Here is a 27572-nt window from a genome sequence, read left to right as displayed (position 1 = left end):
AGATCAAGTGTACATACAATCTAAGCAAGGGCATATTTTGTAGATACAGTACTGAATTTTGCCATCAGGATACATGCAATTTAAAATATGAATATAGAATATAGAATATCAGGCCTATAAATTACCTTATTATGGCCAAGTCACACAGATGTAGCCCTTAGGACTCTCTGCACTACCGAGTGGGTTCCGGTGGTTGCCGCATTAATGGTGTAAACCGGCGCTCTGGTTACTTTTCATCTTCGGGGGGGGGGGGGGGGGGAGGGAGCCGGTTGTGTTCATGCTCGTAGATCGAGATCCTAAAATTACTATAGTCAAACCGGCCGATGAGGAAACCTATTGGGCTCCGAGCAGACTGTAGAAGAAGACAACGGACGAGGGCCACCTAACGTTATATGTATTGATCCTGCTCTGATTCAAGACACTTGGAGTGAGAGTCTGCGGACAAAGGTAACGTCTATTTTACATCTATTTTACCGTAATGATTGCAGCGTCGGAAAACGACCCCCCCCCCCCCCCCCCCCCCCGATGGCTTTGTGAAGAAACATGGAACATGGTCGTGTTTACCTTTGACCTAGCAATAATATAGGTTTCAGGCGGGCAGCTGCGGGATTTGCGCATTATGCGCACAAAACACTCTATATCTCACGATCTAGAAAACCAGCCTGGATTATTGTGAAACGGGGCGATTTTTAGCAGGTATGTAGAAATAAACTGTTTTGTCCCTGTTGGACAGGCCCAGACTGGCCATCGGGAGCACCGGGAGTTTTCCCGGTGGCCTGGCCTGCACAGATAAAAGAATTAAAATAAAGAAAAAATTAAACAAAAATATTAATATTTTTTTTTCTTTATAATTTTTTTTTTTTTTTGCCAGGCCATTGTTTCTAGTTGTGGCGGCGGCGCGGCGCGATAGTTAGATAACCTAGGTGGGTGGGGATCAACCAGGATTTCACTGTCTGCGACAGAGTTGGAGAACTATCTGACTCTCTCCCTCGGATCACACACACACAATGGAGCCGTGCTGCCGCTTGTGATTGGTGGAGGCGGGACCAGGCGATACAACTGATTGACAGTGGAGGCGGCGAATGGAATGGCAGATGGCACTCTGCAGAATACTGTAACAGCCAGGCAGTGAGCCAGGTAGTTTTGTAATAATGAAAGGTCTGTTATTTAATGTTTGTGTAAGGGCTATTTTAACTGTTGATGGGTAGTGCATCAGTAAAGTGAATATGGTATTGTGCTCTTGCTCTGTTTGAATAGGTGGAGAGAGTGGTTAACTGTATTATAATAGTAAATAGACAAATATGTTGTGCTCTTGCTTTTTTCTTTTTGAAGGTGGAGAGAGTAGCATTGCTAGTGCCACAACAGTTTTATTTGAGGTTCATAACAGTACATTGTACTAAGCAATTGTTGGCTCATTAGTTTGTGATTCACATGCACTAAAATTCACCAGAATGCCGAAAATTAAGTCTTTGTAACAAAAAAAATCCTGGTGGGGGACCCCCAGAGCCCCCGCTTAAAAAGTGGCCTGACTAGGGCTATATTTCGCGCTATATCTCCCGGTATGAATTATTTCCCCAGTCCGGCCCTGCTGTTGGAGTATAAATAGTGCCTGTCAAATGAGCCATACTATGTCTCCATAGATATAATATAGAATATACGATGGGTCCGCAAACATCGTGAAAATTGTCAATAACGCTGGCGCCAAGGAGTAAAGATGAAAAAACAGCGTGGCAATCAATGAGTTAATGGAACATTATGGCAACTTAACCTCTTGACAGTTATTCACTGTCAAAGATGCAAAGAAAAATCATAATATATATTCTCCTTTGTTTCATCACAATTTACTCAAGCCTAGTAAGAGACAGAATATTTCTGACACTGGGAACACATTCCCTGAGGTCCACAGATGTCCCTAGATACCAAGAACATGCAAATGGACCTTGTAGAAGTGGAGCAATCTTCCATTTACTGAGGTATGTATTTCTAGGCGGATTTTCAGAAAATAGGGCTTAAGAGGTTAATCGGGCAGTTCTCCTTTAATCAATACGATCAATGGATTCATTGAACCATATTACCCTGAGTTGGTCGTGTTCTCACGTTGCATATTATTTTAACTAGACATTAACCATAAAGACTCAATAATTAGGTCTTGCATTTCTTCCCAATGTCCCAAACACGACACACAAATTCAGCCTATACGGAAACGCCCCGCCAGCTCCTTATCAAGACGCGATGGAAGCGCCTGCAGCTCCTTATCAAGACGCGGTGCGATGGAAGCGCCTGCAGCTACCCTGGCCCAAATAAAACACACAAGTCCCTGACGTGCTTGTTTGAGTATTACTGAAGCGATCTGTGAGATACTTGAGAAACATTGTAAAAAATACTGTCCGAGCAAGATGTTACAAACAGACGCAGAATCAGCTGCTTGTATTTTATTCCAAAGGGGGAGGAGAGCTCAAACCTATAGCATTTTAACACCTTGGCAGTCAGGTGTGAACAATAGCTCTTGTGTCCACCCGTAACCCCCCCTCCCCCCCCCCCCCCCCCCCCCCTACTGGTCTTTGCTGTCACAGACTTTGCTGCATTATGGATTCTCTTATAGAATAGAATAGAGCAGCATGTTCTGAAATATGTCTAAACTAGTGTGCAATGAATGAATCACGTCATGTGTATAATAACGTTGATTCTACAGACATCCTCTGAATTAAATAAGTATAATAATACTGTAATAAATACAACAAAATATGGCATTCAATCGATGTATTGGTTGAGGGACAATAACAGCGGCTGTTAAATGAGTTGCGACGTGCACGCACCGACTGCCTGCAGACAGGTTGTCGGAGCGTTCATTTGGGAGAAATAAATAATAATAATAATAATAATAATAATAATAATAATAATAATAATAATGACAATGTGTGAATTTGTCTTACTTCATTTTGTCACTATTATTATATACAGTTTACAATTGATCTTGACTTCAAGTCAAGTCAAGAAGTCAAGAGTTTTATTTGTCACGGCATACAAGTATACAATGAAATGCGGGGGGTCTTGCCCGCAACGATTGTGCATAATACAATAATAATAATATAATAAGAATCCAATAGAAAGACATTGTGCAATAATACAAGTAATCAAAGTAGGGCATACCGGTATATGTACATGAGTTATTTACAGAGCATGGTGGTAGGACATGCTAGGTCCTGTGGTAGTGCAATACACTGTTAGCTACGGATGAGGCACTGGGTCTTTATGTACACTGCTATACAATGCTATATTATACAATCTCAAGTTATACTATACTATTCTTAAAGTGACCTTTCCTTTTGTAAAGTGACCATAAGTGTGAGCGTGTGCAGCATGAGCATGTGTGTGCTCATGTGTGCTTGTGTGTGGAGAGTTCAGTGTTCAAGGCTTTGATGGCCTGGGGGAAGAAGCTGAGCCGAAGTCTCTCTGTCCTAGTTGCTGGTGTTCGCAGGCGTTTGCCTGACCGCAGCAGCTTGAACAGGCTGTTGTTGGGATGGTGAGGGTCTTTCATTATTCTGCAGGCTCTGGATTTGCACCTCTTGTTATATAGGACCTGCAGGGGTGGTAGTGCAATACCCGTGGTACGCTCGGCTGAACGTACCACTCTCTGTAGGGCCTTCTTCTCCTGTGCCGTGCTGTTTCCATACCAGGCAGTGATGTTTCCAGTCAAGATGCTCTCTACAGCTCCGGAGTAGAAGGACTGATCTTCCCCGATACTCTGAACTTCCTTAACTGTCTCAGGTGGTAGAGGCACTGCTTCGCCTTTTTTACGACTGAGTCTATGTGTGTTGTCCATGTCAGATCCTCTGAGATGTGGACCCCCAGGTACTTGAAGCTGCTCACCCGGTCCACGGTAGCCCCGTTTATCCTCAGTGGTGTGTGTCCCCCCTGCTGTCTCCTTCTAAAATCCACGATCAGCTCCTTGTTTTTACTAATGTTCAGGAGCAGGCTGTGGTCCTGGCACCAGCGTTCCAGTACCTCAACCTTCTCGTTGTTGTCCGAGATCAGCCCCACCACCACTGTGTCGTCCGCAAACTTCACTATGGAGTTGGAGCTGAACTTGGCCACACAGTCATGTGTGTATAGTGAGTACAGCAGGGGGCTCAGAACACAGCCCTGGGGGGACCCGATGCTCAGGGTGATGGTGTTGGAGGTCTGACCCCCCACCCTGACCGCCTGGGGCCTTTCACTCAGAAAGTCCAGTATCCAGGCGCTCAGAGCGGAGCTCAGACCCAACTCGATCAGCTTGTCCACCAGTCTGGTGGGGACTATGGTGTTGAACGCTGAGCTGTAGTCAATGAACAACAGTCTCACATAGCCCCCCTTCTGGCGGTCTAGGTGAGAGAGGGTGCTGTGCAGTACCTGGGAGACCGCATATCAGTGGACCTGTTTGGCCTGTATGCAAATTGCATAGGGTCCATATCACTGGGGAGGGAGGCACAAATGTGATCCTTAACCAGCCTCTCAAAACATTTCATGGCCACAGAGGTGAGTGCCACCGGTCTGTAGTCATTGAGACCTGTTGGGGAGGATTTATTTGGTACTGGGATAATGGTAGACACCTTGAAGCAGGCAGGTACCACGGATTCCGCCAGGGATAGATTAAATATGGTGGTGAACACAGGGGCTAGCTGGTTAGCACAGGACTTAAGTATGCGTCCTGTTATCCCATCTGGGCTTGAATGTAGTTTGAGGTTAGATGCCAAACTTATTCTTGTTGTATTGTGCTTGTGCTGCATGATGAAAATACTTTTTAATCTAATGTTATCTAATTATCTGTGCCCTCCCATTTCAATTGGAAAATACATTCCAAAGCAATTCAGCATTCCAGACCCTTTTTCCATCATTGTTATTCAACAAGCACATTCCATCGTAGCTCCACTTACGACCTTTTTGGGGAGATTTTGGAATTCACAAGCGGTTCCTCATGAATTTTTGCACAAATAATGTTGTGCTAAACATGTTAGATATATAAATGTTTGATAAAGAAAAAGGCTTGTAGTTTGAGCTAGAATTTTCGAAGTCGGACAGATTGGTGCGCGTGTGTTCTTTAATGGGGGCAACCCCTTAAGCCTGAGCGGTCCGGTACCGGTACGGAATTAATATCACATGTGCGTCATGTGTATAATAAGGTTGATTCTACAGACATCCTTTATTTGTTGCGGTAGTATGGTAGACAGTCCTAATGGCTGTAACTGTACATTTGAAAAAGAAACACAACATCACTTAATACGGACTGTATTGATCTATTTGTGACGTCAAATAAATCTCGTACCGGTACCGGGCCAATCGGGCTTAAGAGTTTAAAGGTAGAATATATAATTCCATCACACAGCGAAAGAACCCCGCTTGGTATTGCGCTAATACATTTTCTGTTTTGGAACTAAGAACACGACTATAGAATACACCTGATTTTGGCATAAAAACAACAAACAATCTCAACAAACATTCTGTGGGTTCAACAAAACCCGTCTCCCATGCATTGTCAATGGAGCAGCTCCTGTCCTTATACCTGAAAACATTGCAAGTTTGAGTCTTACTTCTCTGGTTTCTGGCTTTAGGAGAGAGGAGCTTATGTTCACAAACATTGACTGAACTTTCCAAGGCCATGGAAATAACTATAACAATAACAATAATTATTTGAATTCTAAATTTGATTGGCTTTGCCAAATTTAGTAATAGACCTGTCTCAAACCCTGCCCCTTTTCTTGATCCTCCAATCACAGCTGTCGCTTACCTCGGACTTCCTCGTACAAACTTTGTTTGTACGAGGAAGTCAGAGGTAAGCGACAGCTGTGATTGGAGGATCAAGAAAAGAGGGCAGGGTTTTGAGACAGGTCCATTGTGCATTTGTAAGGCCCCTATTGGTAAGCAACCTCCTTATACTACATCATTATTGGAATGGAATTTTGGAACCTATGGAATTGGTCCTCAAGGTCCCCTGAGTTTTCTCGGAACAGGGTACATCTCTCTGCATTCACCTTGCTCATGGAATGTCAATCAAGTTGTATCTGTATGGCCTGTGTAGTCTGGTTGGTGCTGCGTACTCATAGCTCCTTGTTGTCAATGTCTACTGCTAACCTGAAATACTCCCCAATTTGTAAGTCAATTAGCTTCCTTAACCCTTTCACTGCCGCACTACCAAACGGTTAACCCTTTCACCGCGACAATACACAGAAGGTTGACCCTTTCACTGCCACACTACAGGAGGTTAATCCTTTCACTGCCACACTGCAGACGGTTAACCCTTTCACTGCCGCACTACAAATCCAGAGGGACATTCGGGACGGCGACGTCTTTTGTTTCACCGAGACTTGGTTGACTCCGAACCATGCAATAGAACCGGCAGATAACTTCTTTGTTCTCCGCAAGGACCGAACGACAGAATAATCGGGGGAAGATGAGAGGAGGCGGTGTAGCCTTCATGGTGAACAAGGAGTGGTACAATCCATGCAACGCAAAGGAATGGTCAAACCACTGCTCCCCAAACCTGGAGTTTATTACAATCAAATGCCGACTTTCTTTCTTCCGAGGGAGTTAACGTCCATCATCCTGATCGGAGCGTATATTCCACCACATGCAAACACTGGGGTCGCACTCTCGAAGCTACACAACGAGGCAAATAAACTTCAGACAGCTAATGTTGACGCTGCTATTTTGGTTGTGGGCGATTTCAACAGCGCAAGTCTTAAAAAGGTGTTGCCGAATTTCTATCAGCATGTGACTTGTCCCACCAGAGGCGAGAACATATTAGACCATTGCTACTCGCAATTTAAGAATGGGTACAAGTCACAGGCTCTTAGTCCTTTCGGCAAATCGGACCACGACGCCATATTTCTTATGCCAAAGTATAAACAAAGTCTCAAGCGCGCCCCTGTAGTAACGCGAGATGTGCAGCGTTGGTCTGGGGAATCAGAGGAGGCGCTCCAAGCTGCACTTGAATGCACAGACTGGAGTGTGTTCCGTGATAACACAGACAATATTAATGACTACACTGAAACGGTGCTTGAATTTGTCTCTACTCTGGTAGAAGAAACAATCCCCTCTACCACAACTAGAGTTTACCCAAACCAAAAGCCCTGGGTAGATAAATCCGTCCGTGAGGCTCTGAAAGCACGCACCTCAGCCTACAATGCTGGGCTTGTGACAGGCAACATGAATGAACACAAGGCGGCGAGCTACAACGTAAGGAGGACAGTAATAGAGGCAAAACGGCGTTACAGGGATAAAGTTGAACTTCAGTTTGAACAGGCTGAGTCCAGAGGTATGTGGCAGGGACTCAGAACGATGACAGATTACAAAGGCACCTCCCTCAAGCTGAACAGTGACATCTCCTTAGCAAATGATCTCAATACCTTCTATGCGAGGTTTGAGGCTGTGAATAACAACACCAGCCTACAAACCACTGCAATGGAGGGGGGGGGGGGCACTGCCAATAGAGACTCAGTGTTCAGGTTAACAGAACATGAGGTGAGGAGGACCTTTAAGAAAGTGAATATCAGGAAGGCAGCAGGACCGGACGGCATCCCCGGCCGCATCCTAAAAGTCTGTGCCGACGAACTGGCCCCGGTATTCACTGACATATTTAACCTGTCCTTAGAACAGGCTGTCATCCCCACCTGTCTGAAGAAGTCCACCATTATCCCTGTACCCAAAAAATCTACGCCCGCTTGCCTCAACGACTACCGCCCTGTAGCTCTCACCTCCATAGCCATGAAGTGCTTTGAGAAGCTAGTGAAGGGCTACATCTGTTCCTCCCTCCCCATCAACCTGGACCCCCTGCAATTTGCATATCGCCCCAACAGGTCCACGGAGGACGCCATAGCCCATGTGCTGCACACAGCAGCATCACACCTGGACAAGAGGCAGGGGAACTATGTGAGAATGCTATTCATCGACTACAGCTCAGCAGTCAATACCATAGTCCCGTCCAAACTCATAGCCAAGCTCAGGGACCTGGGCTTGAACTATGACCTCTGCCAGTGGGTCTTGGACTTCCTGACGGGTAGACCCCAGGTGGTTAGAGCAGGCAACTGCACCTCCTGATCCATCACGTTCAACATAGGGGCCCCCCAGGGCTGTGTTCTGAGTCCCCTCCTCTACTTGCTGTACACACACGACTGTGTGGCACAGTGGAACAACACAATCATCAAATTTGCTGACGACACAGTAGTGGTGGGCCTGATCTCTGCCAACGATGAGAGGGCCTACCTGGAAGAGGTAAAGAATCTGTCGCAGTGGTGTCAGGAAACTGCCTCTCCCTGAACGTCAGCAAAACAAAAGAGATAATTGTGGACTTTAGGAGGTCGGGGGTCAGGGACTACAGCCCCCTCAGCATCGACGGGGCACCGGTTGAGAGAGTGAACAGTTATAAGTACCTCAGAGTCCACATATCGGAGGACTTGACATGGACCACACACATTGACAGTGTTATCAAGAAGGCACGGCAACGCCTCCACTTCCTTAGGCGCCTAAGGAAGTTCCAAGTGAATCAGAAGATCCTTAAGAACTTCTACTCACAATAGAGAGCATCCTGACTGGCAATATCACCTCCTGGTTTGGGAATAGCACTGCACAATATAGCAGACTACAGAGAGTGGCCCGTTCAGCCGAACGCACAATTGGAGGTGGGCTTCCCACTCTCCAAGACATTTACAACAAGCGCTGTATGGGTAAGGCTAAGAGAATAATCAAAGACTCCAGCCACCCAAACAACGGCCTCTTTGAACTGCTGCGGTCAGGCAAGCGATACTGGAGTCTCATGGCCAGTACAGAGAGACTCAGAAGGAGCTTCTATCCCCAGGCCATCAGGATGCTCAATGACAATAAGACTATGTAACAACCCATCATCTACACTCACAGCACACACATCCACACGCACACACTCACTACAAACAACTCACTGCAGCACCCACTTTACCCACTTTAGACACTTAACACACTTTATATTTATTGGTAAAAAATTTGCACTACAACTCATAATCAACTCATTACACCTTACTAGAAATTGTACCTAAATTGTACCTCATCCCATTTCTGTATTAGGGGTGTAACGGTACACAGAAGCCACAGTTCGGTATGTACCTCGGTATTGGGGTCACGGTTCGGTACGAGTTCGGTACAACAGAAAACCAATATTTATAATTATTATTATTAATATAATTTTTCTTTATTACATTATATATTTTTTTAAATGTATATATTATATTTATGATAATTATTATAATTATTATTATTAAATAGAATAATTTTCTATAGGCTTGCCGTGGTAGTCAGTGATACTGGTGTCATTCTGTGTTCAGGCATCCAGAGTAAATTAATTGCCTACTGCCTACTTGGTAAGTTTCAGTTTCACTTCTAGAGAGGATTTAACTGCACGAGACTGAATACTAGAGAACAGATGACAGAATGGCAGAGGATTATTTGGATTTAAACACAATAGCAGTTCAACTGGAGAGGAGCTCAGATGATCAGTCCCAAAAAGTATGTTTCTTTTTTTTATTTGATCAGCGTGAGTCCGGCGGAGGAGAATGTTGTTGTTGTTTGTTGGCGACGTCTGTGTGTGTGTCTGTGTTGGCGATGCGCGGTGTGTGTGTGTGTGTTGGCGATGCGCGGCGTGTGTCTGTGTTGGCGATGCGCGGTGTGTGTGTGTGTGTTGGCGATGCGCGGCATGTGTGTGTGTTGGCGATGCGCGGCGTGTGTGTGTTGGCGATGCGCGGCGCGCGTGTGTGTGTGTGTGTCTTTCTATTGGTTTCATTATTGGGCGAACAAGAAAACAAAAAAACGTTACAATTGTAATGACCCTGCAGGCTGCAGCTGTTCTTCTAATGTAAATGTACCTTTCTCCGTGCACTTTCGCTCGCTCTGAAGTCGGACTATGTGTGCCTGGCAATGCCCGCTGTTCTCGCACGGAACCCGCAAGTGCTTGCATGTGCGACTGGTATGTTTGCGCTGTGAGGCGTATTCGTCTATGGCGGCACGTACCGCACCGTGACGGCCGTACCGTAAATTCGCGTGACGAATATATGTACCGTTACACCACTATATTGTATTGTAACTCAGTTACTTTTCTACTCTGCATTGTATATTGTATATATGTATATATTGAACACTTTTGTCTACGTACTTGACTTCTATTTTATACTTATTATACTTATTTTATACTTATTTTATATTTATCTATTTTTATCTAGCACAATCTCTGGAGCAAAACAGAATTTTATATAAAAGTATTCTGTACTTTTGTATGAAAACTAATAAAGAAACTTGAAACTTGAACTTGAAATGGTTAACCATTTCACTGCGACAATACACAGAAGGTTAACCCTTTCACTGCCACATGACAGCAGGTTAACCCTTTCACTGCCACACTACAGCAGAATGTTAACCCTTTCACTGCCGCACTACCAAACGGTTAACCCTTTCACTGCGACAATACACAGAAAGTTAACCCTTTCACTGCCACACGGCAGCAGGTCAGTCCTTGCCCCACAATGTTGGAATTAACTACCCATCCCAGTTAGGACAGCCGAATCCCATCCAATCTTTCGCCGTCGACTAAAGACGCTCTTCTTCAACCATTATCTGAAAATAATTAAAAAAACAAAAAGAAATTCTAACCCTAACTAACCTTACTGCATGCACTTGTCCTAATAAACTAACCTACACTGTAACACGCAACACTTTGATGAACATTGTTACTCAGCTGATAGAGTTGTGCCCTTCCTGATGACATGTCGTACAGAACTTGTAAGTCGCTTTGGATAAAATAGTCAGCTAAATGACTAAATGTAAATGTAAATGTAACCCTTTCACTGCCACACGACATCATAAGGTTAACCCTTTCACTACCGCACTACCAAACGGTTAACCCTTCACTGTGACAATACACAGAAGGTTAACCCTTTCACTGCCACACGACAGCAGGTTAACCCTGTCACTGCCACACGACAGCAGGTTAACCCTTTCACTGCCACACTACAGAAGGCTAAGCTTTCACTACCACACTACAGAAGGTTAACATTTCACTACCACACTACAGAAGGTTAACATTTCACTACCACACTACAGAAGGTTAACATTTCACTACCACACTACAGGAGGTTAACATTTCACTACCACACTACAGGAGGTTAACCCTTTCACTACCACACTACAGGAGGTTAACCCTTTCACTACCACACTACAGAAGGTTAACCTTTCACTACCACATTACAGAAGGTTAACCTTTCACTACCACACTACAGAAGGTTAACCTCTCACTACCACACTACAGAAGGTTAACCTTTCACTACCACACTACAGAAGGTTAACCCTTTCACTACCACACTACAGAAGGTTAACCTTTCACTACCACACTACAGAAGGTTAACCCTTTCACAACCACACTACAGACGGTTAAGATCTAGTCCCTCTAAAGGAGTGTCTATTGGGGCAGGATGAATACAGAACAAGAGTGAGTGTGTGTGCGTGTATCTGTATGTGTGTGTGTGTGTGTGTATCTGTATGTGTGTGTGTGTGTGTGTGTGTGTGTATCTGTATGTGTGTGTGTGTGTGTGTGTGTGTGTGTGTGTGTGTGTGTGTGTGTGTGTGTGTGTGTGTGTGTGTGTGTGTGTAGGTGTGTGTACGTGTGTGTGTGTGTGTGTGTGTGTGTGTGTGCGTGTGCGTGTGTGTGTACGTGTGTGTGTGTGTGTGTGTGTGTGTGTGTGTGTGTGTACGTGTGTGTGTACGTGTGTGTGTGTGTGTGTGTGTGTGTGTGTGTGTGCGTGTGTGTGTGTACGTGTGTGTGTGTGTATGTGTGTGTGTACGTGTGTGTGTGTGTGTGTGTGTGTGTGTGTGTGTGTGTGTGTGTGTGTGTGTGTGTGTGTGTGTGTGTGTGTGTGTACACGATTACAAGACAACCCTGCCCTTTTTTCAAATACTCATTTTGGAAAAAATATATATACTTTTCTTTTCATAAAGAAAACAAGTACCGCCTATCTGTCCAGAATGTAGCAGTAATACAAACAGACATTGGATAATGAAATTAACTTAAATTGCCGTGTTTTCACAAGCTACAAAATGCTATTATTTTTGTATTATTTAAATTAAATTAAATTTCAATTAAATTAAACTGTAGACTGGTAGACCTATTAGTAACATCATGTATATCTTAAAATAAAAAATTGTTGGATAGGTTTTATATCTATTATACTGCCTCGTTGATCACCATGTTCTTAACATTGGCATTATGACTCCTCCTCTGTTCTGACCTTGGTTGACATAGCCTACAGTACTATCAACCTAATGGTGAGCTGCTGGAGCATCCCATAATTAACATCACTATCTTTTCAAGGCCGCAGTGGGCCCAGTTATTAAACTATATATGAATCTTGAGATTACAAGGATTCCATTCATACCAATCATGTCATACTAGCTTACTCGTTAAGTGCTAGTCATCAATCCAACATCGCTCCCTTAATGCAACACCTCCTATTTCTAGAGCGAGAATATAAGACAACCACACTTTTTCAGGTCTGATTTGTCACAAAAAAAACACATGTCTTATATTTGGGATAATACGGTATTTGATAGAAAACTGAAACCTTCAGACGGAGAACCATATCTAACAAAAAATTCCGGACACCTCACGTATTTGCCATCAATCCAAATCACTCCGGGAGTGCGAATGCGATACATAATCCAAAAGTACCTCTACTGTCTTTAGCTATGAACGTACAGTAGATGACATCTGGAAAAAAAAAAAAACGTATTCATAGGATATCGGTACAAGAATGAGCCTGTTGTTATTAAAGTAGGGCTGGGCGATATGGCCTAAAAATTTTATCTCAGATTTTTTCACACCACATCTGATTTACGATTTTAATCGATTTTTTTCTAGAAAACTAGAAACGCCAAAGAAATCATTCAAATAAGCTTTGTTTTTATTTGACACAAAAAGAAAAAATTCAAACCAAGATGAATTTCCGTATTTGGATTGAAGTGCAAACCTAACTTTCACCAATCTTCACTTAAAACAAATATTCTTTTTTATCCACTTTTTCTCCCATTTTCTATTTTTCTCCCATCCCAATTTTTTTATCATCCAATTCAACCCTCCCCTGTCTTTGAACGCTGTTTCTTGCCTCCCACAAGCCGGCTGCAATGTGGACTAAGTCATACATAGCACGAGTCCCCTCCGATACTCGAGGTAACAGCCGTCGCATCTTTCCACCTGCGCGGCTCGATCTTTCAGCGACAGGGGTCTGGGCTTTGGAGGGGCCCCGCCCCCGTCGCTTCCTGATTCTACTGCGCAGGCGCACCAACCGACCTGTAGGAGTCGCTGTCCACAACGCCCGATCCCCACCCATCAGTTTCCCACCCCCTAATACTGCCAATGTGTATTAGTGCGGACGACCAGCTAAACTGAAAGCAATGTGGAGCGCTGGGCTCGAACAGGGAGGCGAACCTGTTCGAGCCCAGTCTCCAGTATCCGTGGTGAGTGCCTTGCCCACTGCACCACGTAGCCGCCCACTTAAAACAAATATAATAATAATAATAATAATAATAATAATAATAATAATAATAATAATAATAATAATAATAATAATAATAATAATAATAATAATAATAATAATAATAATAATAATAATAATAATAATAATAATAATAATAATAATAATAATAATATATATATATATATATATATATATATATATATATATATATATATATATATATATATATATATATATATATATATATATAAAAGGTTATTCTTGATCAAACAAAGATGAATGTCCCTATTGGGATTAATAGTGCAATAACTTGCTTTTTCACCAAACTTCACTTAAAACAAATAAAAGGTGCCTCTTGATCATCAAACAGGAATGAATTTGGCTATTGGGATTAATAAAGTGCAAATCTAACTTTCACCAAACATCACTGTTTGTAAAATAAAAGGTGACTCCTAAAAAATATATAAAAAAAACGATTACATTTTTCAAAATCGTCCTAAATCATTCATTCGAATTAATCGATAAAATCGATTAATCGCCCAGCCCTATATTAAAGGTGACAGTTGACACAAAGAGACACACACATATGGACGTGTTGAATGTCAGTGAACGTAATAACTCTCCACACCCAGAGGGAAAAGATGAATGTCAGTCAGGGGTGTAAAAAGTACCCAGACATTATACTTAAGTGAAAGTATGGGTACCGTCTCAAAATCGTACTCAAGTAAAAGTCAGAGTATCTGGCTAAAAACACATGCACTTGAGTAAAAGTAAAAAAGTGTCTACTTTTAAATGTACTTAAAAGTCTATTCTTCTGATAGCAGGTGTTTAATCAAAGATCCCCACTTTCTAGTCTTGCACAAGGACCAATCAGCATGGGTATGGGCGGGTTCATTTTCCATTGATGGGGATTTGATTGGCTGTTTTTAAATAACGTGCGGCCGCAGGATTAATAACGTTAACGTTAGTTTGGCCAGAGAAACAAATATACTAATTAAAATGGTTGGACCTGCGAGATTTGTACTTTGTAGGTCTGCATTTTAAATGTAAGGAGTAAAAAGTAGTTTTTTTTTCTCTGAAATGTAATTGAGTAAAAGTACAAGCATACAAACCTAATAATACTCCAGTAAAGTACAAATCCTCAAAAACAGTACTTAAGTATTGTAACAAAGTACAATTACTCAAGTACTTTACACCCCTGATGTCAGTGAACGTAATAACTCCCCACACCCAAAGGAAAAAGATGTGTTGAATGTCAGTGAACGTAATAACTCCCCACACCCAGAGGGAAAAGATGCAAACCATGCAGAAGAAATACCTTCGTCCCGCGGTCTGTTCATCGTAGACTCATCGTGTTTTTTCGTGAGCGGACCTATGAGAGACGAAAAAGGGGGAGAAGAGACAACATTTTAAAAGATTGCAAGATAGCAAAAATAAAAAAAAAAGTATAAGAGAAAAATGGCAATCCGAGAGAAAAAGATCACGGTTCTCTCATTTCTCAAAGGGCTATGCAGTATGCAACCAACAAAGGTAAACAAGTAACATCACCAGAACCACAGCTTGTTCTGTAAGATAAGATAAGATAAGATAAGATAAGATAAGATAAGATAAGATAAGATAAGATAAGATATGGTAAGGTAAGGTAAGATACAATATGATAAAATACAATACGATATGATAAGATATTCCTTTATTGATCCCCTTTGGGAAATTCGGGTGTCATAGAAGAGGGGAGGTACAGGTACGGGCAGGGTAAAAAATAAAGACGTAAATATAGGCAATGAGATTTGATCTGAATACAGAAATATGATACAAAAAATGTAAACTGTGTAAACAATATCATTATTAACTATTATATAAAAACAGATGAGGGTCTGTATGCCCTACTGGTTATATTATATAATGTTACAATAAATACTGTATAGGCAATAAATCATTTGAATCTGAATATATACCATGAGTAAGAGTAAAAGTAAACAGAATACACAAGGTACCCTAACTGACATGATATCGACTCTTAAACCACTAGATTCTGCTTATCATTCTGCTCTTAGATGTATCACTGGTGATAGATATGACACACACCACTACATCTTATATGAGAAAGTGGGTTGGTCTTCTCTGGCAGATCATAGGCAAAATCAACACTGGTATTTATTTATTGCCATTAACTCATTGAGCGCCAACCACGTATTATTACGTGATTGCCCGCCAGCGGTTGAGCGCCAATCACGTAATATTACATTTTTAGATCCTTTTTTCTTTTTTTCCGATTTTAATATTCTATACAATCTCACGGACCTCTGTGTATCATTGGGACTCATTCTGAAACCTCGAGATTGCAATGCCGGCCGAATCCTGCTAGATGGCAGTATCGCCTACCATTTGAAACCTTATTTCACACTGTGTGTTACATTTTATATGGTCCGGGCGGATAATTTGGACCCGGGCAAGTGAAAGGCTTTATTCGAGCAACTTGGAACGCGTCCAGCACACTTGATCCATAGTTTGTCCCATTTCATGTCAGGGACCCGATGTACATCAATACTGGAAATCGCGATCAGACAATTGGAATATTCATTTTGGAATACCTCCTAGCAAAGGTAAGGACTATATGACGTCAATCCTACTTTGATCGTACAATGATTTCACATCGATGGCAACAATCATATGTCACGTACTCCAAAACGTATGCCATTGCTGACGATCAGAGCATCACAAAACAACCCCCCCCCCCTTTGCCTTCATGATGAAACATAATACCTACTATATACCTTTGATTTGGAAATAGTATCGTGTCCAGGCGAGCAACGTGAAGGACTTTCGCAAAATGCAGATAGCCATAACTCAGCTTCCAGGAATTAGCCCGGATCACTCTGAAACTATACAATATTCACCACGGAGGGCGGCTGGGTGGCGCAGCGGACATTGCGCTCATCACCAACGCAAGAGGCACCGGGTTCGACTCCGGCTGTCGGCGTTGCCTCCGGCTTGGGCCAGTCGTCATACTAACTCAATTGGCAGAGTTAGCGGGTGGAAGTCGATGGGTGGTAATCTGGACGTTGTGGACAGCAACTCCTACAGGTCGGTTGGGGACGCCTGCACAGCAGAGGCAGGAAATGGCAGGGGTACCTCGCCAATGAGAGTCCGTGCTGGCAGGTGAAAATATGTGACAGGCTGCCTCCTCGTGTATCGGAGGGGACACGTGATGCAAGGCTTCTTTCCTCCCTACAACCGGCCAGTGGGGGGCATATGCGAGCAACGTTCAAGACAGGGGAGGGGAGAATTGGCACAGTGGAATTGGGATGGGAGAAAAATGGAAAAAGAGGAGAAAAAGTGGATAAAAAGAAATATATATATTCACCACGGGATAACACGCGAACGTATACATGAAGAAATTAACAATTTTTTACGTATTGGACTACAAATAGTGTCTGTCAAATGAGCCGGACTATTTTCTCCATAGCTATAATATAGAATATACAATAGATCCGCAAAGATGAAAATAGGCAATGGAAAGCTGACCCTAGAGAGCAGAGATGGGGACAGGCTATGGCGCTGAATGAGTTAATGGGAAATTACCTCCTTATCTCACATATATAACATGCTCAAATAATTGGCTTACACTGTATATATATACAGACCCATATACAGACCCAACTTGGAAAATCAGTTACATTATTCATTATAGTGCCCCTACTACTATTACAACTACAGTCATACAACTACCTATAACACAGGGGAAGTTTAGAGGCTTACTTGCAGGCCTTCCTGCAACAGTCTGTAACTGTTTTTGACTTACTTATATTAGTTAAAAATAGTTTTTCTGGTCTTTCGCGCATTGATCTTTGTGGTCTTAGCAGCACAGTGGTGTAGTGGTTAACACTGTTACCTCACAGCTAGAAGGTCCTGGGTTCGATTCCCGCTTGGTGACCAGGTTGCTGTGTTGCCAGTTACCCAGGTGGGGGATCTCCCGGGCCTTTCTGTGTGGAGTTTGCATGTTCTCCCTGTGCTCGCAAGGGTTTCCCCTCCCGATAAGATAAACCCAAAACATGCACAACAGAACACTGTCGCAGCCCTGACGAAGACGGACAGGAGCACTTGGATTGGTCCCCGGGTGCGGCGCACGCTGCAGCCCTTGTCTGCTCCCGGCTGCCCTTGGGGGGGGGAAGGATGACGGGATGGGAGGTGCAGAGAACATTTCGTCAGCGACTCAGTGCATGTGTGTCTGTGTGTTCCTGTGGGTCGCCCATCGCATGTGTGTGTTAATCTGATGACAAATAAAGACGTCTTCTTCTACTTGTATTCCAGATGTATCTTCATCTGGGATGCAGTTTCTGGTGGTGCGTGTCGTGGTTGGAGGGGGACACGGGTCGTTTGAGTGTACTTGGATTGTTTGCTGGGTAAGCCTACAGTTATTGTATTGAGCCACCATTGTGGCACCGTGTCTGTGCCCTCCCATTTCAATTGAAAAATGCATTCCAAAGCAATTGAGCATTCCAGACCCTTTTTCCATCATTGTTATTCAACAAGCACATTCCATCGTAGCTCCACTTACGACCTTTTCGGGGAGATTTTGGAATTCACAAGCGGTTCCTTGTGAATGTGTGCAACAATAATGTTGTGCTAAACATGTTAGATATATGAATGTTTGATAAAGAAAAAGGCTTGTAGTTTGAGCTAGAATTTACGAAGTCACACAGACTGGTGCGCGTGTGTTCTTTAATGGCGGACATTTGCAGGACTGCTGTGTGGGGGGGGGGGGGGGGGGATTGTGTGCTCCATGGCCTGTGGCTGTGCCGGGGAGGGGGGGGGGGGGGGGCACGATTGTGGTTGTTTGGGCGGATAGCATGGTAGTGGTTGGATGGGGGACGTGTAGCATTATGGGTGGTCTGGGATGCTGTGGGGGTTGTGGTGGGTTCTTCATGTGGGGGAGTCGCTACGGCTTTTGTTTCGGGGGGGTCCCGGGGGTCCTGGTGTCGTCTCGGATCGTCCGCGGTGCTGCACGTCTTCTCGGTTTGCCACTGTAGTGTCTGTCTGCTTGAGTGTTTGGAGTCGTTGCCTTGCTGTGTGCTCGGGATACTATATCACAAAACCGAACGTTATTGGCATAGATTGGAGCGCAGTTAGTGTGTCTACCTTCTGTGAACATTTAGCAACAATCTGCGTTGCAAACGGATTCAAAATGGCGGACCTGTCGCAAAAGTAAAAAGCTGACTGTATTTACTGCTGTATTGGATGCTGGGAGGGTTTCTGCAACTGTAGGTACATGTGTCATTGGGCTTAGCAAGTGAGCAGCTCCCATCTCAGAGGTGTTGTGTGATTAGGGCCACAACGCCTCCTTCTCGTTTTGCCACTGTTGTGTCTGTCTGCTTGAGTGTTTGGAGTCGTTGCCTTGCCGCGTGGCTCCTCTGGCGTGGCTGCAGGTCCCGGTGGTGCGTGGCCTGTCATTCGTCCGTGGAGGTTGGGAGTGGGGGGCGTGGGGTTCGCTGGTTTCCTCGTGGTGGCGAGGTCGCCATGACCGGGGGAGATGGAGCGGCCCGCTGGGGGTGGCATCCCTGTCGCCGTGCATGGCGATGTGAGTGGCAGGCGGGGCTGTTTGTGTTTTCCTTCGGTCATGACATGCTTTATCAGGGGGTGTGTCTTGGATGGGGATGTGGTGGGGATTGGTGTGTGGGGTGTTTGGGGACTGGCTATTCCTGGGTGGTTCACATGCCCTCGAGCAACACTGTACTTATTGTACTTATTTTATGCAATTTGCTTGCTGATTGTTTGTAGCCAGTTAGCCTGCTGGTTAGCTTCTCTGCACGCTAGCAGAGGCTTATTCCGGCTGGTGCGTTCCTTGTTTTGAAGCTCATAGCCTATGTAGCCTACAGTAGTCTATAAATTCAGTTCAGTTTGGCCTCATTGTTCGCCTCTCTTGCCTCTTAGTTCCCCTCCTCCAATAGGCCATTCTATAAAAATGTTTGGTCTTGCATTGTTAGCTTGTCGGTTAACTATCTCCCGGTCCGCTAGCTTACAGGCTTACCCGGCTATGGTTTTTCACAGAACTCTGAAGAACACTCACTCACTATAAAGAAAGAGAGACAGAAGGGAGGGGGAGGGGCCCCCCTGCTGATGTGTAGGATAGAGACAGAAAGAGAGGAGGAGGAGGGGGGGTTGATTTGAGAGAGAGAGAGGTGTGAAAGTTACTCCCTGCTGTTTGTGTGTGTGAAAAAAAAACGCCTGTACATAGTTTTTAATTTTCATAGTTTTCCCCCCAAGAAAGACTCCAAAGCTCACAAACTTTTTTTTACACATTTTATATAAGTAAACCTTACATTTATATCTAAGTGTGTTGAATGTCGGATATTGCGTATTGGCTAGACATCATAACCTGGACTATACAGTATAGAGAGAAGGAATAAAACGCTGAGAGACAGAAATCCGTGTATCAAGAAAGCAATATTTTTATTTGTGAAGGTCGCTCTTATATATACACACACTCAGCTGGTATTAATGAGTCCATCACTCAGCTGGTGTCAATTCAATCACTCTGAATGGATGACGGGAGAGCACACTCATTATTGTCTATTATTGTCATTTACTATTTGAATTAAATCCTCTAAAATCCGATTCAGTTTTTTTTTGATATTTCACAAGTAATAAAGGGAAAATGTGACCTCGCCCAGCTCAATTCGGCCCACGGCTTTTCGCGGGAGAGCCAAACAAAGGTATTTTTTTTTGTCATGTTTTTAGTTTTTTTTCATATTATCACAGTTTTAATGTGATAGACAAAGACCAACAAAAGTCCTGCTGTTCCGAGACTCGATGGATGCGCAAACGTTGGCAGCTGCACTCAACAAATTCTCTGCATCAGGAACAGCAATTGATGCATCGGATCTAATGAACGAGTACATGTTGGACTTTGTTAATCGTGTCGATGACTCTGCACCGGAGAGAAGGCATCACGAACAACATACAGATTTCACGACACGTTGTCTGTCGTGCAAAGTTCTGCATTCTTTATGGGTAAGTTGTTGACTTAATTTGACATTATTTTATATGTTTGTGTGTCACAGTGTCACCGCATTTAAAACTCATTTACAAAACAGCATCAAGTTACAGTATGCTCTGTCCATGACCCAAGAGGCCTCTTTCTCTTTAAACAGAACTATTTTATTTGATTCACACATTGGTTCTTTTTAACAGAAGAATCGAGAATCAAGCTATTTTACAAGTAACCAAGGTCTAATGTATCTATGCCTTGTGACGTGGGAAAGGAGGGAAAGAGCTCCCTCTGAAACCTGGCTTGGATGCCGGGATGCTCCATGCGGCCCCAGGCCAATATTTATAATACATTTTTTTATTTTTATTTTTTTGCATTCGACTAAGAGGTTGGCAGTCGACTATGGCTCCTTTCGATCGATTAGTCGACTATTCGACTAATAGGGGTCAGCCCTAGTGTGGACATATTCAACACTGTTGAAAGTGCCGTGCAGCAATATGGGGGGTTTGATAAACTGTCCGCTGTTGTTACCGATGGAGCACCGGCAATGAAAGGAAAACACACAGGATTCGCCGGGCTTCTAAGGCAGAGTGGCGTTGAGTGTCCAATGCTGCACTGCATTATACATCAGGTAAGTTCGCTAACATAATTTCCATCTATTGTGGGTCACTAATAATCAGGGGTGCAGTGGTCTTGCCACGCAGTACCACGCCGTCCCAGCACTTTTCTGAGCAGAAGTACGTGCACGGACATACAAAAATTAAACGTTATTTCATCTAATGCAGATTGCATGCACAAACATTGAAGTTGACATTCCTTCTATTGTGCGCCAACAGGAGAGACCACAAGTGTCTCATTAAAGACAGAACCATTATTGACCCACTGTGGGGGAGGGTGAATGTCATGCCAGTTTGATAAAGGGTCAATGGGAGGCACTCAGGAATGTTTTGTTTAGTAGCAGGATAAAAGTTTATACATTTAACAAAATCATTTATTATTGCACTTTTGATTTACTGTTGTAGTGAAATGCAGCAGGAATGCTGCTTTGTGTTTGTTGAGCAGTGGGCTTTAAGTTCATACATTTATTTTAATAGAAGCCTTAATTATCATTTGTCATTTTTGTATATATTTGGGTTACACGGCAATACTTTCAAATTCAGCTGTATTTATAAATTCATAAAGTTGAAATTAAGCATTACTAAATGCGTTTGAAATGGAATAAAAACAAAGTTACAACAAATTATAATAGTTTATATGACTTAATTTATCACATCTGTGACTATTATTGTCATAATCACAGCACGGGCCTACTTCACTCCCCCTCCTTTTCCCCTCACGTCCTCCACACGCTCCTCTTCATCCCCCTCTCTATCCACTACGCACTCCTCATCATCCTCTCTTTCTTCAGTCACCCCTTCCTTCACCCTCATTCACCCGGCTGTATTCCATCCCCCTAATTCACACACGGGCAAGCACCCCACTCTCCCCAGCTGCACCCTATCCTCCCCTGATGAGGGGACTATATCTGCACCTCGACGCTGACCAGAAGCTGTCGTGGTATTAATTACCACTGCCCAGGTACGACGTCTCTGCCACAAGCTCTACTGCTAGATACCCTCCGTGTATTGGCTTACTCTAACCCGTTTCTCTCCTGTGCCCCAAAGGACCGCCGTCCCTGTCTGGACGTCACCTGTTCCCGAAGAGGAGCACCTATTCTCCCGCTGCCACCCAGCAGCTCCAGCGTCCCTGTCTGGACGTCACCTGTTCCCGAAGAGGAACACCTAATCTCCCGCTGCCACCCAGCAGCTCCAGCGTCCCTGTCTGGACGTCACCGTTACCGATGAGGAACACCTATTCACCCGCTGCCACCCAGCAGCTCCCCCGACAAGCACCAGGACCACTTGCTCGCTCACTGCCGCCGTGGCAGCCACAGGACAGAACATTAACCCCGTTCTATTTCCCCCCAATTCCTGTGTTGCTCAATTTCCATTAAACACCCTTGAAACCGCTCCTTTCTCTTCTCGTGTATTCAGCAATTGGGCTGTGCTCCAGACTCCAGTTCTCACACACTATGGGCTATTTGAGTGATGGGGTACTACTGGCGGGACTGCCGATAAACAATGCGGCCCCCCAGATTGAGTGTGGAAATGTAGTGGCTCTCACCATATACAAAGTTGCCCACCCCTACTGTAGGTACATGTGTCATTGGGCTTAGCAAGTGAGAAGCTCCCATCTCAGAGGTTTTGTGTGATTAGGGCCACAACACCCCCTGAAGGCTCAACAATAACACACGGCTGGACTGGTCATCTGGCATTTTCCCGGTGGGCCGACGCACCTTGGAGCCGTCATAATTTGATTTATAATTTTCTTTTGTAACGTTTGGTCAACGACCGGCCCATTGGTTCATTTTCTATACTGACACTGGGCTGGCCCAATCACATCTCTTACTAAGCCCCACGCCCTCCCTCAGACAGACCTAAACAAACAAGCACACCATTGATTTAATTGCCATATAAATCACATACAAATATCTAACAACTACTCCTCTCTGAACATGAATATAAAACAAAAAGGTGATCTATTAACTGTGTAAACCTTATGCAATATTCATGATTGATATTTGGATACTTGAAATCTGTATGAACTGCGTAGTTAGTATCAAATTAAATAAGATGGAACAGCTCCATGCATTCATTGAATAAACAACTATTTGCTCATTACCAGTATGGTATTGTTTAAATTGTACAGCTTTTTGCACATCTTTGTCAGGGAATTCCAACAATTCTGGACCTGAATGTACCAGTTAATCTTTTATTTTTATTTTTTATTGATCTTTTTCCCCCTCCTTTTTCCTCAGATTTTTCTCTCATCCCAATGTTAGTCGTTATGCCAATTCCCAATCCCCTTCCTGGTCGCTGCGCACTTACCCCCCACAGTCGGTCTGGGAGAGTGGAGGCTATTACGTGCTTCCTCCGACACACGTCTAGCCAATCAACTGCTTCTTTTCACCTGGCAGCGCGGACTCTCACTGAGAGGGTGTAACGTGTGGAAGGATCACACTACCCCCCTTAGATCCTATCCGCGCTGAGCAGGCGCCCCGACCGAACTGTAGGAGTCGCTGTTTACAACGACCCGGACCCACCCAGCCAGCTTTCCCACCCTCTAATACAGCCAATTGTATTAGTGAGAATGGCCAGCCAAGCTGGTGACAACGCCGGAGCTGTGAGCTGGATTCGAACAGGCGAATCCAGCGTCTCCGGTGTTGGTGACGAACGCAATCTCCGCTACGCCACCTGACCGCCCTGTACCAGTTAATTGTAATAATCTCTCCCTCCTTATGTCTAGTCAAGCCAGGTTGTGGGGGAGAGACAGGGATGAACAGGCTATAGACTACTTTGCCCCGTCCTGAGCCTGCTATGATGCAGATGTTTTTACATCACCACCCAAAACAAGATTCAGCCAAGAGTGAGTGAGTACACTGGTCCACTTGCACTGGTCCACTTACTACCCAGCTTTGTAGTGGTTTGGGGTACTGTAAGGCTGAGACCACTTATCTATTTATCGATAATTATCGATAACTACGTGAAATCGATCTGTGTAAAAAAATATATATAATCATTAAAAAAAGAAAAAACAATTATTTAACGTTAGTTTGTGTGTGTGTGTGATAATAATATTTTTAATTAAAACAATTATATATTTTATTAAATGTGTTAATATATATTTGTCTTATTTATAATAATAATAAATATTTATCGATAATTTTGTCCCGATTTAGCGATTCTTCCAAATAGCATATCGTCTCAGCCTCAGTTTGGGGGAATAGTACAGTAGGTACGGTATGGGGTAGGGGACCGCGAGGATGGTGTACTGGGTGGTGTCCGACCGATGGTGGTGGGCCGGTCTTATTGTGTCCCCGTCCAGCCCTGCGGCATAAGAGGAGCACCATCTCTCTACACAGGGCCAGACTGACACTACAACTACACTTAGGCTGACAGTCACTCACTCACATCGCTGTAGTCATGAGACGGGAGGGGAGGGGTGTGTGTGTGTGTGGGGGGGGTAGAGCCTGTGGGGCCACTCGAGCCACTGTTGCAGGCCTCGGGCGAAGAGGTCCTTTACACACCCTCCCCAGGGACCAGTCACATAACACGCAACGCTGAAGACACAAACATGTCCACACACACACACACGCACGCACGCACGCACGCACGCACGCACGCACGTACGCACACACACACACACACACACACACACACACACACACACACACACACACACACACACACACACACACACACACGCACACACACACACACACACACACGCGTACTGTTTCTCTTTCACACCCGTGTTCGCAAGGATACACATACACTAACAAACACATGTTATCTCTCTCTCTCTCTCTCTCTCTCTCTCTCTCTCTCTCTCTCTCTCTCTCTCTCTATCTCTCTCTCTGTATGTGCATGCACGTACATACAGTATATTATTACAAACACATGTTCTCTCTCTCTCTCTATATATAAATATACACATGCACACACACACACACACACGTACACAAAGCGCGCTTCCGTGCACAAATACAAACATCCAACCTGAGAGGGTGAGTGAGTGTACAGTCTCCCTCTGTGGCTGCGGGCAGCAGGAGGGGGTGGTTTCCATATTTACTGCGAGGTGCAGCGCTTGTGAGGCGCTTGTGACAGAACTCCAGTCTCCAAGGTCGGCCCCCTGAGAGAGGGACGCATTGAGCTCCAATAGTAACGGCCCCCAGAGAGAGGGACGTACTGAGCTCCAACAGTAACGGCGGCTAAACGCTCCACACACTCATTATCGGGGGTCACCACCAATTCCTGTTTTGTTTTTTATTTGAAGGAGGGGAAGGGATATTTTCATAGCATTTCGACTTCATTAAATAGTTTACAGTGGATAATATAAATGCGCTGCATTTCTCTATATATTATTTTTTTGTTTTATATATATATATACATCTACAAGAAAGATGAGAGAGAGACAGGGGACGCCATTTGACAAAGGTCAGTTTCAAACCTGTGACATCAAGACATTTCATTTTTATATATTATTTATAAATGTTTCTTTCTTTTTCTTTCTACATATTCCATTTTTACAATACAGGTACTGTTCATGTTTTTTGGCATCATGAATACATGCTCTGCACCTTAGCCCTCATGATACCCTCCTCCTCCTCCTCCCCATCCTCCTCCTCCTCCTCCTCCTGCTCCTCCTCTTCCATCTCCTCCCCTCCCTCTCCTCCTCCTCCTCCTCCTCCCCATCCTCCTCCTCCTCCTCCTCCTCCTCCTCCTCCTCCTCCTCTCCTCCTCCTCCTCCCTCTCCTCGTCCCCCTCCTCCTCCTGCTCCTCCTCCTCCCTCTCCTCCTGCTCCTCCTGCTCCTCCCCCTCCTGATCCTCCTCCTCCTCCTCCTCCTCATCCCCCTCCTGCTCCTCCTCTTTCATCTCCTCCTGCTCCTCCCCCTCCCTCTCCTCCTCCCCCTCCTCCTCCTGATCCTCCTCCTCCTGCTCCTCCTCCTCCTCCCTCTCCTCCTCCTCCTGCTCCTCCTCCTCCTCCTCCTCCTCCTCCCCTCCCCTCCTCCTCCTCCTCCTCCCTCTCCTCCTCCTCCTCCCTCTCCTCCTCCTCCTCCTCCCTCTCCTCCCCATCCTCCTCCTCCTCCTCCCCCTCCTCCCTCTCCTCCTGCTCCTCCTCTTCCATCTCCTCCTGCTCCTCCCCCTCCCTCTCCTCCTCCCCCTCCTCCTCCTCCTCATCCTCCCCCTCCTCCTCCTCCTCCTCCTCCCCCTCATCCCTCTCCTCCTGCTCCTCCTCTTCCATCTCCTCCTGCTCCTCCCCCTCCCTCTCCTCCTCCCCCTCCTCCTCCTCCTCATCCTCCCCCTCCTCCTCCTCCTCCTCCTCCTCCCTCTCCTCCTCCTCCTCCCTCTCCTCCTCCTCCTCCCTCTCCTCCCCATCCTCCTCCTCCTCCTCCCCCTCCTCCCTCTCCTCTGCTCCTCCTCTTCCATCTCCTCCTGCTCCTCCCCCTCCCTCTCCTCCTCCCCCTCCTCCTCCTCCTCATCCTCCCCCTCCTCCTCCTCCTCCTCCCCCTCCTCCTCTCCTCCTGCTCCTCCTCTTCCATCTCCTCCTGCTCCTCCCCCTCCCTCTCCTCCTCCCCCTCCTCCTCCTCCTCATCTTCCCCCTCCTCCTCCTCCTCCTCCCTCTCCTCCTCCTCCTCCCTCTCCTCCTGCTCCGCCTGCTCCTCCCCCTCCCTCCCTCCTCCTCCTCCCCCTCCCTCTCCTCCTCCTCCTCCTGCTCCTCCTCCTCCTCCTCCTCCTCCCTCTCCTCCTCCTCCTCCTCCTCCTCCTCCTCCTCCTGCTCCTGCTCCTCCTCCTCCTCCTCCTCCTCCTCCTCCTCCTCCTCCTCCTCCTCCTCCTCCTCCTCCTCCTCTCCTCCTCCTCCTCCTCCTCCTCCTCCCCCTCCCTCTCCTCCTCCTCCCCCTCCTCCTCCTCCTCCTCCCCCTCCTCCTCCTGCTCCTCCTCCTCCTCCTCCTCCTCCTCCTCCTCCTTCTCCTCCTCCTCCTCCTCCTCCTCCTCCTCCTCCTCCTCCTCCTCCTGCTCCTCCTGCTCCCCCTCCTCCCCCTCCCTCCCCTCCTCCTCCTCCTCCTCCCCCTCCCTCTCCTCCTCCTCCTCCTCTCCTCCTCCTCCTCTCCTCCTCCCCCCATTAAGCTTAACGGTAGCAGTAGTTAAACGCTTCATGAGGTGAGACCAATAACCAGCATGATCCGGGTCAGGCGGCGTACGTCACTGTGCCGTTCAGTACATCTGTAGCGCTTACATAAAAGCCACTCGAATGTGGGGAAAAAAGTCACGGTTTGTCACACGTCACATTCTATCAGTAGCTATAGAATAGTACTCAGTTGTTTACCGTGTTGACGTGTCAGTGGAGTGATCTGCGTCACTGTTAAAGGAACACACCAACTTTTGGGAAGTTAGCTCATTTGCCATCTACCCTGGAGTTAGATAAGCAGATACAGACCTTTTCTTCTCTGTGCATTAGGC

The 27572-nt window shown here is 45.3% G+C and overlaps 1 protein-coding gene across 2 annotated transcripts in view; it reads right to left on the bottom strand.

Annotated features, from left to right (window-relative positions):
• LOC311232945 (neuroligin-2-like) overlaps positions 1 to 27572 on the bottom strand; it is a gene marked incomplete at its 3' end in the record, with an annotated part of 140674 nt that overhangs the window by 102128 nt on the left and 10974 nt on the right. The window contains exon 2 of one of the 2 annotated variants that reach the window (XM_084319783.1): positions 14842 to 14895. The exons of the other annotated variant lie outside the window; for it this stretch is intronic. Within the exon in view, the coding sequence (XP_084175909.1) occupies positions 14842 to 14895 (54 nt within the window). The remainder of the gene's footprint in view (positions 1 to 14841; positions 14896 to 27572) is intronic. 2 annotated transcript variants of the gene reach the window in all.

Source organism: Notolepis coatsorum (genome assembly GCF_963971535.1).
Source record: "Notolepis coatsorum genome assembly, chromosome: 8".
Classification (NCBI taxonomy): domain Eukaryota; kingdom Metazoa; phylum Chordata; class Actinopteri; order Aulopiformes; family Paralepididae; genus Notolepis; species Notolepis coatsorum.
Note: the sequence above shows the minus strand (reverse complement) of the source record. Positions and strands in the feature narration are given on the sequence as shown.